At 34.5% G+C, this 16,627-nt stretch overlaps 3 protein-coding genes across 3 annotated transcripts; 1 reads left to right on the plus strand and 2 right to left on the minus strand.

The window, feature by feature from the left end:
- The first annotated feature begins 6,992 nt into the window (after window positions 1-6,992).
- On the plus strand, window positions 6,993-8,604 carry LOC142973379 (uncharacterized). The gene is made up of 5 exons (XM_076115042.1): window positions 6,993-7,100; window positions 7,363-7,492; window positions 7,571-7,605; window positions 7,884-8,044; window positions 8,333-8,604. Exons 1-5 carry the CDS (start codon window positions 7,008-7,010, stop codon window positions 8,583-8,585), a joined length of 672 nt encoding a protein of 223 aa, XP_075971157.1. The 5' UTR covers window positions 6,993-7,007; the 3' UTR covers window positions 8,586-8,604.
- Window positions 8,605-9,053: 449 nt separating this feature from the next.
- LOC142973078 (uncharacterized) lies at window positions 9,054-10,785 on the minus strand. The gene is made up of 4 exons (XM_076114631.1): window positions 10,628-10,785; window positions 10,120-10,353; window positions 9,677-9,843; window positions 9,054-9,257 (listed from the first exon to the last, which is right to left on the minus strand). Exons 1-4 carry the CDS (start codon window positions 10,637-10,639, stop codon window positions 9,161-9,163), a joined length of 510 nt encoding a protein of 169 aa, XP_075970746.1. The 5' UTR covers window positions 10,640-10,785; the 3' UTR covers window positions 9,054-9,160.
- A 3,176-nt stretch (window positions 10,786-13,961) lies between these two features.
- LOC142973068 (uncharacterized) lies at window positions 13,962-15,663 on the minus strand. The gene is made up of 4 exons (XM_076114618.1): window positions 15,521-15,663; window positions 15,092-15,391; window positions 14,945-14,973; window positions 13,962-14,793 (listed from the first exon to the last, which is right to left on the minus strand). Exons 1-4 carry the CDS (start codon window positions 15,527-15,529, stop codon window positions 14,427-14,429), a joined length of 705 nt encoding a protein of 234 aa, XP_075970733.1. The 5' UTR covers window positions 15,530-15,663; the 3' UTR covers window positions 13,962-14,426.
- Window positions 15,664-16,627: the final 964 nt, after the last annotated feature.

The raw sequence follows: 16,627 nt of genomic DNA on the forward strand, positions 1-16,627 counted from the left end.
AATTGACAATTGTTTTCAATTTTGTCCTCATTTCTACTCAAATGTTTTATAGGTTCAGAAAGTTTGTTTCAATTAATTACAACGCTAAGTGGTTAGGTATTTTACGTAATATTACGTAAAAAGGTACTAACATAAGAACGACAGTACTGATTTCAAGTTCACTTCTTATTCACACATCGACCTAGACCCTATTCGAAGTTATAATTACAATAGTTTGTTTTAAGAAAAATATTAAAAGTTAATTTTTATAACCAAAATAACATCGATAAAATAATATCGAGAGCATTAAAATAAGTAAAGCTCAAGTTTAACATCCGGTTTCAATAAAGTATCGAGTTTATGGTTTAGTTATCGGCAGTTAAGGTCTTTTACTAGGGTATCAATAGGAATGTTGTTATTGATAGCTTAATTGCGATTACAGTTTTTGCAAGTGTATCTCACTCAAGGCCTCTTAAGTTTGAATGGTATGTCGTAGATGAACTTAGACGCCTTATTCATTAACGGTGGGGTTAAGTACGTATTTTTGTGTATATATTTATCAAATTCCATGTTTTTATTATGATTATATTACCCGCCTTTCGTAAGAAAGTGTTTCTCAAAAGAAATGTCATTTTTCATATCACGATTATGTAGATTTGAGTACTACTATTTATTCTAGTACAAGGTCACAATGTTAAAAACATTTCGTCAGATGCTGCTATTCGTCTGTAATGATATATATATGTTCAATAATATTCATATCCTGTTATTATAGAACGATCTTACAAGTAATGTAACAACCAAGATGTAAAGAGAGTCACCAAACGATAAGCTTCATACGAAACTAAAGCACGCATTAATTAGTAAACCGCAAAATAAAGTTGGTTAATTTATTTGATTAAATTAATGATTATATTGCTACTTTAAAAGTAATGGAGTGATCAATGATATAAGTGATTGAAATTATAATGACGGCGATTATAACGAAGTTTCGATTTATGTTTGAAGTAATCCGATATTCATACTCCAGTTCTTAATCGATGATAATTGACTGATTGCTGAATCGATGCCTACAGTTGTGTTCAAATCGAGTGTGTTGTTATGTAAGGTAGTGAGGTGTTTCTCTCGTATCGGGAGGATCTCGGTATCTCGTCTCAGATCAGGCGTGCGTCAACTTGACGGTTGAGTAACCGTATCGGCCGAAATCTGCTCGTGACCTATATTGCTCTTTGATCTAAATCGAGGGTTACTTTACGGCTTGTGATATATTATCTACATATATCTGCGAATATGCCTATGCCTATAGTTGATCTATATCTTTATAAATAATAGTTTTGTTTTGTTGGTATAGGTCAGTATTATACTTTTGAAACATGGTCTATAGCTAACCAGACGCGACGATAGACCAGCCACTTATATTTATTAAAAAAACATATTTTACACATATTTTTCACTAGGATTAATCCCCAGTCAGAATCACATAAGACATGAAACTCTTACATATTATGATTATAAATATAAAATTTGTGACACGTAACAAACTGCACCTGTAGAACACACCTATGATAATAATCCAATACATCTAACTGACAAACTGAATTATTGTACAATGTACAAGTGGAATAGGAATGTTGTGTAAATGAAGACTGAGGCGTGTTAGTAGCCCACAGTCGGATTATGATCGATTATCTTATTCACGATTCAGGCTACTTAGACACAGTAGTAACACATATGTGTCGACAGTGAATAGATTATATTGCAGATATTTTGTACAATGACACGTGTTCTTTTGTTACTTGTAAATTGTTTTACCTAGGAATTGGGTAACAGCTCTGTTTAAGATTTTATAAGACGTTTGTGTATAAAAACAAGAACAATGCGACATAAACCTGATGTATTTATGGAACTTTATTGCTGATATAAAAATATCTATGAGGTGAATGCAAGAAAGTGCAGTTTTTTCAAAGTATCGCGTTTTTAGTGATTATTTATTTATTACTGCAAAACGCGATTATTGAACCAAATTAAAAGATCAAGTGAGTCACTCAAATTAAGGCTTATCTAAATATATTGAATTTCGGAGAATGCTGTAATTTAATTAAGGTTATGTTATATTTTTAAAATTAAACTGCACCGAGTGTGGCCTTAGAGTGTAAAGTAATTTAAGCAGTCTTTATTAAAAGGTCTGCTGCAATTATCTTTAAATTACAGTTTAACATGTCTGCTAATTACTTCTTAGTTGCTTAAACGGAATAAATATGATATGATGATTTGGTTACAGGTTTAATGTTGATAAAACGAATTTGTGAATAATTAGTTTAATAAGTTAAAGATACGACTGTGATATTTGTACCACTTCAGATTTAAGATCAATGTTATTGATAATAAACATTATGCATTGTATGACCTATTGAATGGTAAATATAATAGTAATACGGTAACGTAATAGTTAAGTGTTGACAATCTGATAAAGGATTACAGAAAATATTTTTATTATACACTACGGACAAGTTTAACTACATTTAGACAGAATAATTTTACACCTTTTTCCTCGTTAGAGAAGACGGAGATACACTAGTATATTTTTGTTTTACTAGTTTGAAGAGTCCACGTAATTATTCAACGAGATCGTTTCAATTAGATGTAGTATCAATTTAGAAGCCCTTAACGCATTTCTCTTAACTTGCTAAAAAGGATTAGAAAACCGTATTTCCATATTGATACAAGTCCTATTATTACGGACCTAAGACTGGCTGTTAATAGGTATGTCTTTTTAAACAGAAAAACCCTTTTAGACAAAATAATAAACAACGTTCGATCTAAATAGGATCTCATGATGCGGATTCATTATTTCTTCTAGCGCAGTCTGAGGTAATATTGGAACGATATTAAAAGTAAATGACTAATACTAAACGATAAATCGAGTTCCGGGCTTCATAATAATATGTGAATGTAGATATGTATTGCGAAAACTAGCAACAGGTTAGAATAGCATTGGTAGAGAAAGTTAAACAATACATATGTCATATTAGTTTAGACTAAACGTATCCTATTCTGATTGTGTAATAAGTTTGATTTAGATAAATATTTTTGAATGGATTTAGAGCTATAATGCCGTGCTCAATAAATTTCGAAGAAGTTGTAAAACTTCTTTCCTTTTTCGGTATATTTTAGAAGTTACGTAATCAATATTATTTTTATCTAGTAAGATGAGTTTTTGAAAGATGCTTCTATGTAAGGAATAACATAAATACTAAGTCTGCTATCCAAGGATCAGACCTGCAGTCAGTTTCAGGTAATGCAAATAAACGCAGACTTTGTAGCCTATTTCAGATTGTCCATTCAAGAAAAGAGAAGACTTTTTTATCTGCAATCAAAATAAACTACAGACATATAAATATATTCATTACAGAAGTAAGATTACCATACAGTACACTACGTTCCATTAAACAGTCATTACACGACTACGACGGGAATTACGTTTTAAACGAAATCATTTCAGGTATGCAGGTACATTATCCTTACATACATCTTATGAAACACTTAAAGCTTACCTAAAGGTCTGTATTGTGAAATGGGAGCGAAATTATTATCAGTGTCAAAGAAATTAATCAAATGACGGAAAAGGACCAGCATGTATAGGCGCCGTCGCCGCTTCTGGATCGTATACGGCTGATCTAGATTTAATTGCCCGAGACCATTTAGTTGCGTCACTGTGCTCGCCGACAAAGTCTATGCAAATGGTCCGCTTTATGCTGAGGGAAACATTTTTTGTTCTAGAGTAGAAGTAATTGTTGTTAGGAAGCTTCCTAACGAACGAGGATTATCCGGTTCTTATTTGCTAGTAACATGCGTAACAACGGATAAATGGAGAGCAGTTTTTAAGCGGTTTTTTTTTTATTTAGTCACTACTTCATACCAATTATACCTATAAGTTACATGTGTACCAGATACTTTTAGTGTAGCGTGACAAATAAAAAGAAATGGACTAATAATTAGAAAAATTATGGTTGGAAAAAGGAAAAAAAAGTAGTTAAATAGTTACTTTAAGTATGCAAGTAATTCATGTATGGCGAATTACTTTTAGACATAATTTAATTAGTTGGCATCTGTTCTGCATAGTACCATTCTATTGAACAATAATATATTCAGGACATATACGTGTTAGGATCGTAAATTAAACGTGTTCGTAACTGAGCCGGCACATGTTTCTTAATTGGCGATTTCTTTAATTGATGTAAGTTCATTAAATGTTGCTCATACACGTATACTCATATCTGATGAGTGCACAACACTTCCTTCATAACAACTCACTTATACTTTCGATACTTGTTTTGTGCAATTTTTTATACAAATAATTTAAATATTTTAATCTGATTTTGAAGTTTTTTTTTCTTACCATATTTGGAAACAGGGACATCACAGTTTCCCTTAAGGCAGTAACGATAACATTGCTTTTTCTAACTGTTCTATAAGGCGCGGAAAGCCTACAATTTTGTACCAATCAGGCAAGCATTGGGGTAGAAGAAATTTATAATACAACAAAGAATGGCAGATTAATTATCGACAGTCGTTTCTACATCCTTAGTCCTGAATTATCATAAATGAAAGTCGCCGCAATTCAAATTCAGTAGTGATGCAGAGTGATGCAAGTACCGAAAAGAGTTTTTAGTTTGACTTTTGTTTCACCACGTTACAATTCTTGGGAAAGGTTTTATAGCTTCACGATAAAAAGGAAACGGCTGCTGAATATTTTAGTATTTTTCATATTATGGCCATACTTAAGGTCTAATGGCGTTGGTGCTCATTTTGTGGTCCACAGTTCACTGAATGAGCCTAACGATTTGGAAATACACATTCGAGAAGGTGTGAATTGGATCGAAAGAATTTGCAGATTTGCAATAACGTCTACTTTTTTTCTCACTGATGTCGCAATCCGAATGTACGAGAGAGGTTTCAATTTCAAATCAGCAATTGATCGTAATAAATGCGTATAATTAATATAATTCTTCGTTAGATAGTTTTATAATTGTAGAAACTGGAATTGGAGCTACAATCGCTTTAATTGGGCATTTGCGCAATTAGACTTGTTTATTTTTTTAAATTTGATTTGCAGATTAGGTAATTTTACGAGATAAAGAAAATAACCGAAAAGTAGGTAGCAGACTATTGCTCTGAAACTTACCCCTGGTTGAGTTTTTAAATATGTTAATTTGAAAACTCAAATGACAGAATGCGAATCCTTGCATTCTTCTCAATTCGGGCTCTATTTTTTTAAACCGATCAATCTTAAATATCTATATTCGTGTAGTTGGGTAATGTTTTTCTAATTAAATAACCGCCCTCTAGCGAAACTATAGAAATTGAAAGTGTTGATCAGCTTACTTAATACGCAGGCATGCTCAAGAGCAAACCCGTTTCAAACAAATGTAATGTTGTTACGAGAGATGTAGCTGACGTTCATTATGATATCAATATGTTTAATACAAAATTGTATTAATTTAATTGATTACTATCAGTGCGACAAAAAATACAGTAACAAATCTATACTTACCATAATATTATAAAGCTGAAGAGTTTGTTTGTATGATTGTTTGTTTGTTTGTTTGTTTGATCGCGGTAATCTCAGGAACTACTGATCCGATTTGAGTTTAAGTCTTAGATAGTCCATTTATCGAAGAAGGTTATAGGCTTATATCTCATCACGCTACTACCAATAGGAGCAGAGTATCAGTGAAAAATGTTACAAAAGCGTGAAAAATTTTGACCCATTCTCTCTCATGTGACGCAAGCGAAGTTGCGCGGGTCAGCTAGTAAGAAATAAAAGTTTATCATAGTATCGGCATAGTTATTTATTACGGTAGTTGTTTATTTTTAAGTGTCGCATTAATAACTAGATATTACGAGATCGGTTAACTAAAAAAAATATTATCCTTTACACTAAACCGTCTTTTTGCCTTGATTTTGGGACATTATTGTTCCCTATTTTTGTTCATTGAAAATCTAAAACACGATCGTTACCTGTTGGACAAAAAGAATTAAATTGAAATTACACAACATTAATTGCTTAAAATGGAAATCAAATTAATAATAGTGCAATAACATAAATTATGATATCTGGTTATTAAACATAATTTATTAGGTAGTGAGCAAAGCAATCTTTTAATGGAATCCATGAAAAAAAATACCCGATTGTAGACTTTTTTATACTTTATTTTGAGAATGAAGTACGAAGTGTAAAGTTGTGGAGAGACCTGATAATCTGTTGTCATTCGTAATTATATTATATATATATATATTCGCTTAGCCTTTGTTCCAAACTATGTTGGAGTCGGCTTCCAGTCTCACCGGATGCAGCTGGATACCAGTGTTTTACATGGAGCGACTGCCTATCTGACCTCCACAACCCAGTTACTTGGGTATTAACACGATACCCTTTGGTAAGACTGGTTGTCAGACTTTCAAGCTTCTGACTACTGTTAACGACTGTCAAAGATCTTCGAAAATGACAGCCGGGACCCACAATTTAACGTGCCTTCCGAAACACGGAGGAACTCGATATGTATAAGATGGTCACCCATCCACGGAACTACCTCGGCAAGCGTAGCTTAACCTCAGAGATCGATCCGTGCGGCTGTTGTAAACTAAGCCACGAGCTCCTCTCGTAATTATAATAATACGTATATGTAAGAAATATTTTTCTTCACATTACAATATACATAAAAGGTATTTTAGTATTAAAACTGTTCTTCAATATTTCCATCATATTTTCATTAATTCCTACGCTCTATAATCACAGTGCTGGGATTATAAACGTCATATGCAATTAGTCCGTCATTTTTCTTAGCCAACAGCTAGAATAACAAACGACAAGCAAACACGGATAGCTACTAATGTTTTACTGCATATCTCATTTACGTTTGCATACAGTGCTTTCAACTATTTTAATTGACAAGGACCTTTGTCGATGCAAATGCATCCGCCGGCAAGCACATTGTTTCACTTATCAGATGAGATGACCCTATAAAATGCAGTTCGACGAGACTCGGCCCTTCAATCCACCACCTTACTTTATTTACGTCTTTATTGCGTTCCTTATAATGGATTTTATTTACTTTAAGGCACGTTTTTTTAGTACCTAAGTCATTAATTCCGCGTAAATGCTAAGTAGAGCAGCAATTTTAGGTTTAACGTTTATAAATGATATCCGTTCTGTATGAATTTTTTTAATGCTTACACTGTGATATTGATCGAAGAGTTTTAAATTAGTACGCCTGAACTATTAATGTTTTTATATTTCAATCAAATCAGTAGGGGGACGAGACAGATTTTATAAGGCTTGTCTATTGTATTGTGTATTATAATGTGATGTATACTTTCCAGATGATGTTAATAGTGAATAGCTGGCTGTTAGCAGGCGGCTCGCCTGTCGCCATGCTGCAGCACGCGACGTCCTCACAGAGTATTGTGTTTCACCAACTTCAGGCGTCACCAGCCATGTCTCCAGTTACAAGTAAAAAATATATATTATAAAAGAGATTTTATTCTTGCATTTTTCACGAAGGTTTAAAATATGTGTTTTATATTTCAGCTGAATCTCCTATCGTTTCTAACAGTGGGAATCACGTAAGTTAGTTTCATATAATACATTAAAAAATCTCTAAAGCAATAAGAAGACAATCCACTAAATTAGTAAAGTGATCAAGTATTTAAAAAAACATGTATGTTGATATTTTTTACAAATCTCGCCTTTACCTAGTAGGGGCACGCGGAGAGTAAAGATACCAACCAACTCCCTTAGACTCATTGAAACTTCCTGTTTTATTAACATCTATAAATTTATATTATTAACAAATCATCAATTTTACTTATCCTCGTATTTCAATATTGTTTTTATATTACAGCCTAAGTACGAGTACAAATATGAGGTATCAGACCACCAGACGGGAGACAGGAAGAGTCACTGGGAGAGGCGGGACGGTGACAACGTGCGAGGAGTTTACACTTTGTATGAGCCAGATGGAGCCTTGAGGACTGTTGAATACACCGCTGATGCTTTACACGGGTCTGTAGACCATTTTTTTTTTGATAGTCCTACTGTTTTGTCAAAGCCTCTTTCTTTTGTCAAATGAGAAGGGATTTCACGGTCCTGGGTCCGACGCTTTCGTTAAGTGCGTCATTTAAATGTTCATGTGTTTGTAGCATTATATAGATATGGTGTAGCATGTCAAAATGTACATGGTTCAATTATTATTACGCTACAATCTTGATATTTTTCGTGTAACTAACTACGTGAGACGACGAAACATGAAAAAACCACCCATTTTAAAGTTGCCTTACCTTATTCCTCTAGTTTTAATGCGGTAGTGAGAAGAAATGAACCGAATACTCATCAACATCAACATCAGCATCCTCGTCTTAACTCCGGGTACAAGCAGGCGGCGTCATCCAGTAGCGGTCGCGATGGTTACGACGACTCCAGCCGAAGTTATTCTTCAGAGAGAGACATATTCACTAACAAACCTTCACCAAGGCGTCAAGGGAAACTGACTTCTTATAACCAAGGAGTTGACTTTAGTGTTGTTCATGGACATAACGCGAAATAAACGATAATTTTTAAAGCAATCGAAGTATTAATATAAATGTCTTGTTTATGATAGTGATACTTAACTAATTAAGAATTTTGTAAATTAAATGATATATTTTTAATTTTCGTGTTTGAGTTTTAAATGTATTTTGTTAAATAATACTGATGTACTAGGATCTAAAAATTTTGTTCTAAAAATAAAGTAGGTTTTAACAAATGACTATTGATCACCACAGATTCATTAAAAGAGTAAGGATAAAAATAGGAAAAGAAATGTAAATTATATTGACTACATATTTTCGAGTAAAATGATACATTTAGTATTTTTGTGTAATTGACATTTTATGTGTTATTTAACACACAATTACAGTATTTTTTTGTTTAAAATCTCAATCATTTTAATGAATCTACTAGCTACTTTGTTATGGTATCGCTAAGTTCTAAGATCAAAAAGGTAGGGCGTAATACGATAAATGGAAACACAATATTATATAAATAAATTTTATTGTCAGCGCTGACTTTCTTTGAAAGTAATTGGGATGCATTTGATGAGTATAATTAGTCGAGATCGAATTCGGTGGTAATGAGTCCAGATTAATGGTGTTCATGATGTTCATGATGGTGATGACCATGATGATGATGCGGAATGTGGTGATGATGCGCCGTCTTGTGGTGAACATCAGCACGGAAACTGTAATACAGATACAAATATTATAACATTTTTATGAATACCATTACAAGTTAGTCTACAATATTGAAACTGATTACAAAACTAAACTAAGATTTTTTGGATGAATATAATAAAACTGAAGTTTTTGTGTTTGTTTGAATGGGCTTAAATGTGGAACTACCAGACAGATAAAGAAAAATCTAAACAATATCCACATTGATTAGAAAGAATAAAATTACGCTTTGATCTGGAATAGCAGTCAATTCAATATAAAATAAATGATACCTTGATAATGATACTATACATCATTAATATAAATTAGAGTAGGCACAAACATTTCGCAGATTGTTGTTAATGATGTTGCATTACTTAAAATAGCAATTCAAATCGACGAAGCAGTCGAACTAAGGTGCATGGTAATGAGAGCTGAGAGTACATACCCATGGTGATCATCAGCTTCATAATGAACAGTGCGCACATTGCCGTCAGGCTCGACGAGCATGTACGATCCCTTCACGTGGTCACCGTCGCGGTGCTCATGCTGCGACTTGTGGTCGTGGGTGTGGTCGTCCTTCACGGAGTACTCAAATTTGTACGATGGATGATGCTGCCACAATTAAATTTTCAAATAAAATATCATTCAGTATCATGAGGAAATATCGAAAATCTTGTGTTTTTTAGTTTTTAAAGGGGGCTACAGAATTTATGAAACATTATTGGACATAATGACATGTGTAGGTACGTCCATATAAAATTGAAGAATAACAATTACTAACTTTGAATAGCCAATGTATGGCTTCAGTGACACGAAATTCAGGAATGTTGACATGTCGCGGTAGAATACGATTAAAAAGTATGTAAAGTGAAATCAAATAATACTCACGTGGGGATGGTGGTGGTGGTCGTGGTGTCCATCGTGGTGACCGTGGTGTCCGTCGTGTCCGTCATGGTGTCCATGATGTCCGTCATGGTGTCCGTGGTGTACGTGGTGGTGGACCTCATGGCTGTGGTGCTCGCCGTGACCGTGGTGGTGGCCATGGTGGTGATCGACGCGAGACTGGTGTGACACAGCGACATGCGCCTGCGCACACACAGCCAGCAGACAAAGGGCGGCCACCTGAACACAACGCGTATTCTTCATTCAAAAGCACTCATTTTGCATTTGCATTAATTTATGTAAATACAGTCACTGTTGACTTAAACTTCCGCGAGGCTTAATACACTATGCACTAGTAGCAATGTTTAATACAATTGTTGCACCGGTTTGAATTAATTGCACTGTTGAATCATCATCAAATTATGCGTGTCATTCGATTAAGACATTACACTAATTTTTAAATTATATTTTTGAAATATTGAAAAAACATTTAAAAAAATACACGAATACTCACTTGTAAAAACATTTTGTTGGATATATTTGTTTGTTAGCTGGACTTCAACTATGCATGAATACGGGTGCGGCAGCTATTTTATATTAAAAGCGCGTGTGTCTATTTGGGGGTGCAACACTATTATAACGACAATAAATTGATCCTTCGACCAATTACAAGGAAAATAATACGTGTTTAATTCGTGAAACCGAAGTTTCTTTTGCAAAGTACCAAGGGCGCCACGATCCATTACACGACTTAATTGTGGATCAGTCAATACACACACTCAATAAGCTAGCTAATTGGCACGCAATCGATAATATGTTGTATGGGAAGTGTCCTCGTTTTAGTGCAAATGTATGAAGAAGCATATTTATCAATACGTTGACTTATTAACCATGAACAAAGTGCATATTGGCAATCGATACTGTTTCAGATATCAATCAAAGTGACGTGCCAACATATCATAAACATTACAGGTAATTATGACAAATCATGTTATAAGTATCTGCAAACTGCAAAAAAATCGCTTTGTATCCTGTTTATTGTTTAAACATTATATTATCGGCTATTAAAAAGTTTTTTTTATTATTAGTCCAAGCGATGCCGGCACTGGTTTGTCTATTTAGTTCTTAATTAGTTTCGAGTTATTTATGCACTGAAAAATGCGATATAAGAATTTGTGCTTTTTTCGTCCAAGTAAATGTTAGCAACCAGGCAACATCACGTGAAGCTGCCGAAAAATAAAAGGAAGAAAAAGCAAAAATGGCGGCTACTTTTGTTTTTTTTTGAATTCATTACGTCAACTTATGTTTGTGAATTGAACTGTTATTCTTAGTTTAAGTATATTTTACCTGATTATAATCATTTAATGTAACATTTGCTTAATTTGAAAGGCTGCAATCGTTAGGACAGTATATTAATTTAACATAATAATATTATCTTTTTAGATCGAAATAAGTAGACTTTTTAATATTGACAAGGTTTTTTATTTTAGACGTGATTTTATTTTATTTTCACTTATATTCTCATTCTTGAATTTGGATTTGTAGGAAATCCGGAAGTAAGTACCTACTGCATAATTTCGAATCGGGAGATTACAATAATATTCCCGTGTACCCTATTTCCTTACTCTATTTTTATCTCATCTCAGGGTTAAACAAAATTTCCCAAGAATTCATTCAATTGGGTGTAGTTCATCAGTACTTGAATAATTATTTTAATGGTATGAATGAATTTGACCCGAAATGGTAGCTGGCATAGCCATTTACTAAAAACATTAAAATATACTCTCTAAATATTTTCTCTCGACTGCTCTGATATCGAATGTCTTACTGACCAGTGGGGTCAACAGTCTCCTGGAATAAGGGAGAGGTTAGGGCACGAGTTGAGCATGTTAGCTGAGTACGGGAACGTTTTTATTCTTTCGAGAGTAGTTTAAAATACTTTCAGGCAGATGTTTTCCTCCACCGTAGTAAAGGATATGAAAATTATTTCTAATACCTATGTATAATGGCACCAAAAGTCATAAGTTTCCTTGATTTTGAAATCTCAATCACTATAGTCAAATGACTAAACAATTCGAGTGTCTTTTTTAGGCCCAGCGCTTTAGGCCCAGCGCAGACAGACCGGAATAGTCCTCGCGCGGTCTCGAGCATTTTCTTTACGGCTCGCGTATGCTCGAGCATGCTCGCGACTGCGCGAGCCTGCGCGAGGAAAGAGTTCTGGGTAACCACTCTACATTAAATATGCCAGTTTGTGGCGAAATTCGTCAACGATGGTGGACTGGGCCATGATTATAACTGCTCTTTTGGCTGAAGACGAATAAAAATGACGTTCTCCCTCTTTAAACTCAGTAACAACATTGAAATTTTTCGTACGATGCCGGCGGCGACGCGATGCCGCGCGGGGATACCCGCGCATCCTCGAGGACGCGCGTGCATTTTTTGTCAGGTTCAAGCAATTATGCACTTTATTTCAATGATTTTAAAGTTGATTTTCAAGTGCGTTAAAAAATCCTCTCCGCTGCGCTCCTCTCGGTCTGCGCTGACCCTTAGGGTTTCGTACACAAAGGGAAACAATGGGACCCTATTAATACTTATTCGTACTACCACTCCGCTGTCCGTCTCTCTTTCAACAGGCTGCATCTCATGAACCTGGATACGCATATAATATCAAATATTAAAACAGGATAATATATGTATGTATGTAGATATTTATGTACCTACGTTCCTGAGGAGTTTCCATAAAAAAGCGATTTTGTCTGTTATGTGACAATGGTACGAAACCCTGACGTGTGCGCGACTCCGACACGTACTTGGTTCTTTTTATTTTACAAAACCTGCAGAGGTTGAAAAACGTAACGTATTACTTTGCTACAAGTAATAGGTACATAATACAATCTTTTAAATAAATTTTAAATGTCAATTAATTTTTGTATACCAAATAACAAGCATTCTTTTTCAATTTTTGTCTATAATTCTGATGTGGAATACTATGTCTCAATACCTGGTATTTTTTTGCGACAATTGTAGCTGGATTCTCTACTACTATCGACTACCGACAACCGGCTTTCATCGACAATTTTTGTATGAAAATCTGATCAGCGCCGACTTTTTGAAGTCGCCTAAAAATGTACTACCAAAATAGTTCCTACGACGCCCGTTAGAGGCGCTGATTATATTAAATTTTCATACAACATTCCTCGATAACTAGTCGGTTGTCGGTAGTTGATAGCAGGAGATAATCGTGCAACTGGTCGGTTATACGTCTTAGACGTCAAGTATAAAATTCTAAGAATATCTAACATCAGATTCGAGGTAAGTATTGTCAAATCGGACTCTTATATTCATAAATTCCCATCGATTTGACGTAAGCTTGAATCTGATTCAATCGAATTTGAACTAAAATTTGCCGAGATTTAATCTGTAACTGTCCCGTTGATATTAAACACCAATATATTTTTTTCAGATTTGTGCATGTAGATAGGTATTACAAACGATACAAATTAAAAACATCCTGTTTTGAAGTCACTTAAAATATAAGTCTTCTAATAAAAGTTTCTGCCAAAGACTCTTTTGCATTGACCTACACTATATTATTTCGTGAATAAAGTAAGTACGACCCAAATTCGCTTGAAAAACAGCTCGGTTATTTCGCGTGCCAAAGCAATTTTGTAACCCAAGCTTATGTAATTAAAGGATAAATGAAGGCCAATCGTATTTAATTGAACACATCCTTTATTTCATGATAACCTAGGTTCTAATTAATGTCTAAGAATTAGCGAGAAACTCTGTTATTTAGTCAGTTCGCAATCGTAGCCTCATTGGAATATAATTAACAAAAATAACTCAAGTAACGCACAAGAATTTTTATTCAGGTAATAAGGAATAAAAAACGAGGATGTGGTTAACAAGAAATAAATACTTGTATATTAGTTTCTTGTCGCTTATAATGCGAGTAGAATTAAATAACAGGAACATTATTATTAATTAAATCTCTTAACAAAATAAACCCAAATACGCGGCAACAGTAAATAAATCGATGCTTAGAAATATTAGTTTTATTAAAGGGTATAATTGAACTTTTATAAAGAATTCCAATTTGATTGTTAATTTTTTGATGTGGTGTCATTTTAATCATTTAAACAAATCTAAATCCAATATATAGTGAAGGGATAAGCCATATCACAAGACAACGCGAAACAGCAGATATTGCAAAAGACGACACGTCAAAAAGAGCGGAGGACCCTGAGATAATTCCTGTGGTTTAAAGAAGAGATAAGTGAGATGTCTAATATGAATTTATTACACTTGAAGGCTTAGCCATATTTGGACCATATGGTCTGTCCATGTCCGTGGTCATGGTGGTCATCGTGACCGTGGTGCTCGTGACCGCGGTGTTCGTGACGGTCATGTCCGTAGTGCTTTGGGTGGCTCCAGCGGTGAGCGTCATGTCCGTGTTTGTGGTGGTGTTGTTCTTCTGCCAACCGGCTGAGGCGGAGGTGCTCGAGGTAGGAGTCGTAGTCATCGAACTCCTTGTGCTCCTTGGAACGCACGCCCTTGGGAAGGATGAGAATCTGACCACCAGGGCCGCGGGTGTAGTCCCGGCCGCCTGTCTTCAAGTATCTGTAGTCCAGTACCCAAGTAGGCTGATAGTAGTCCGGACTAAATACATTTGCGATGATCCTAAAAACAACAACATTTTTATTGTACATAGCTGAGCATGTTTTATAGGAATTCGCATAAGATATTTATTAGAATCATACTATTTGTACTTATTCAAATTAATTAATATGTCATTAAGCAGTGAAACGTAATGCAACAGTAAAATATTTACCTGTTCTGAGCCTCGATGTCGGGATGACCCTGCAAAGAATAATCTCATTAGATAAGTCTGATTTAGAATAAATATACCGGATTTTTGTTTACAGTATTGAAATCAGTCGACTTTTTTTTATTAGTAGGAGCATGTGTTTGATCTTACATGATGAGGAAGAGGGCCAGGTGTACGAAGAATGACGGGTCCGGGGAGCTCGTGATCTTCTATTCCATGTGCTGCCGGATGACGCGAGTCTACGTCATAGCCATGGTCATATCCACTCAACATGCGGTGGCGCTCAGCGTTGAAACGTTCCTCGCGATGACGCATCAGCTCCAAGCCGTCACTGAATGAGTGAGAGTCATGCATGTGAGCAGATTCCTCCGGCTTTAGCTCATCTTTGACCTCTACCTTAACCTCTGCGTCTGCCGCAAACACCACCGACACCGTTGCTAGAAGTAGTAACTGTCAAGAAAGAGAAAATATTACAATGACAGTAACATTGAAATCTTCATTTAATAACATCTTAGTATATGTATTTTTATAATTCTTTTTATTTTATATATATTATTATTAAATCAGAATTGGACTCACGAAAAGCATTTTGTTTTTGTTAAACGCTATTTGCTACCAATGATATGTTGTTCACTAGCTCACACCATTTAAATACAGATATATTTACCAAGTAATCCGTACTTATGTATTCCCTGGCCGCCGGAACATGCAGTTCAAACGCATCCTTACAATTAAGGTGTTGAATTGAATAATTACTTCGAGAGTTATGTAGTCTCGCAACACGAGCTCTTTTTTAACATTATTTGTAGATGTTACTTTAAGGCATTTATCTCATAATAGGTATCTTACTGTCGGGTATAATTTAGTCATGATATAATCAAAGCGTATATACGTTGACGAGTGTGAATCTACAGTCTTCACAACTCTTCAACAACGGGTTACTTTTACTTCCAGTATGACAATTATCGCTTAGTAGTTCTTATAACGAAATAACTGAGAAAAAAATATTATTTGAGGTTGGGTAGTAATTAGCAGAAACTAAAAAAGTATTACATTTAACTATAACATGACAGATATAGTTCACATTTCTGCTATGTTCTTCTGAGGATTAAAAATATAATAAACTACAAACGTATGCACATATGAATACATGTATACAGTACAAATTAATATATAACTGGTAATACATATTAGGAAGCTACGGAACCAAATCGTATTAGCACTACAGGCCTGTTTCTTATTTTTAAATAACTTAATAGCTCATCGTTATAAACGTGGTTACTTGTGATTGGTGCATGAAATACTAATCCCAGCTATACGTGGCCCTGTTGTAAAAAGATACGTTAGTAAACTGTTAAAAAACGTACAAGTAAATTCCGCTACGGTAATTAACTAATTCATCAATTCAAATTTAGATGTAGTTCAGACATTCAGACAGGACGTATTCCTTGTAATTGATTATAAGAAGTAACAATTATTAAATATTTACTAGCTTTATTTGCTGTAAAGAAATTCAAAAGGAAGTACATAATAATAATATGTACGGTGTAAAACATACCTTCCAATAAAATTTAAACGTAGTTAAATTAAACATTTTATCATAATTCTTGATCAGACTCCGTAAATGACGGTCTGTAACACGTAGCAAGGTAAAGGTTTATCCTAAATTTGTGATGACATAGAAAT

Source organism: Anticarsia gemmatalis, chromosome 5 (assembly GCF_050436995.1).
Source record: "Anticarsia gemmatalis isolate Benzon Research Colony breed Stoneville strain chromosome 5, ilAntGemm2 primary, whole genome shotgun sequence".
NCBI classification, from domain to species: domain Eukaryota; kingdom Metazoa; phylum Arthropoda; class Insecta; order Lepidoptera; family Erebidae; genus Anticarsia; species Anticarsia gemmatalis.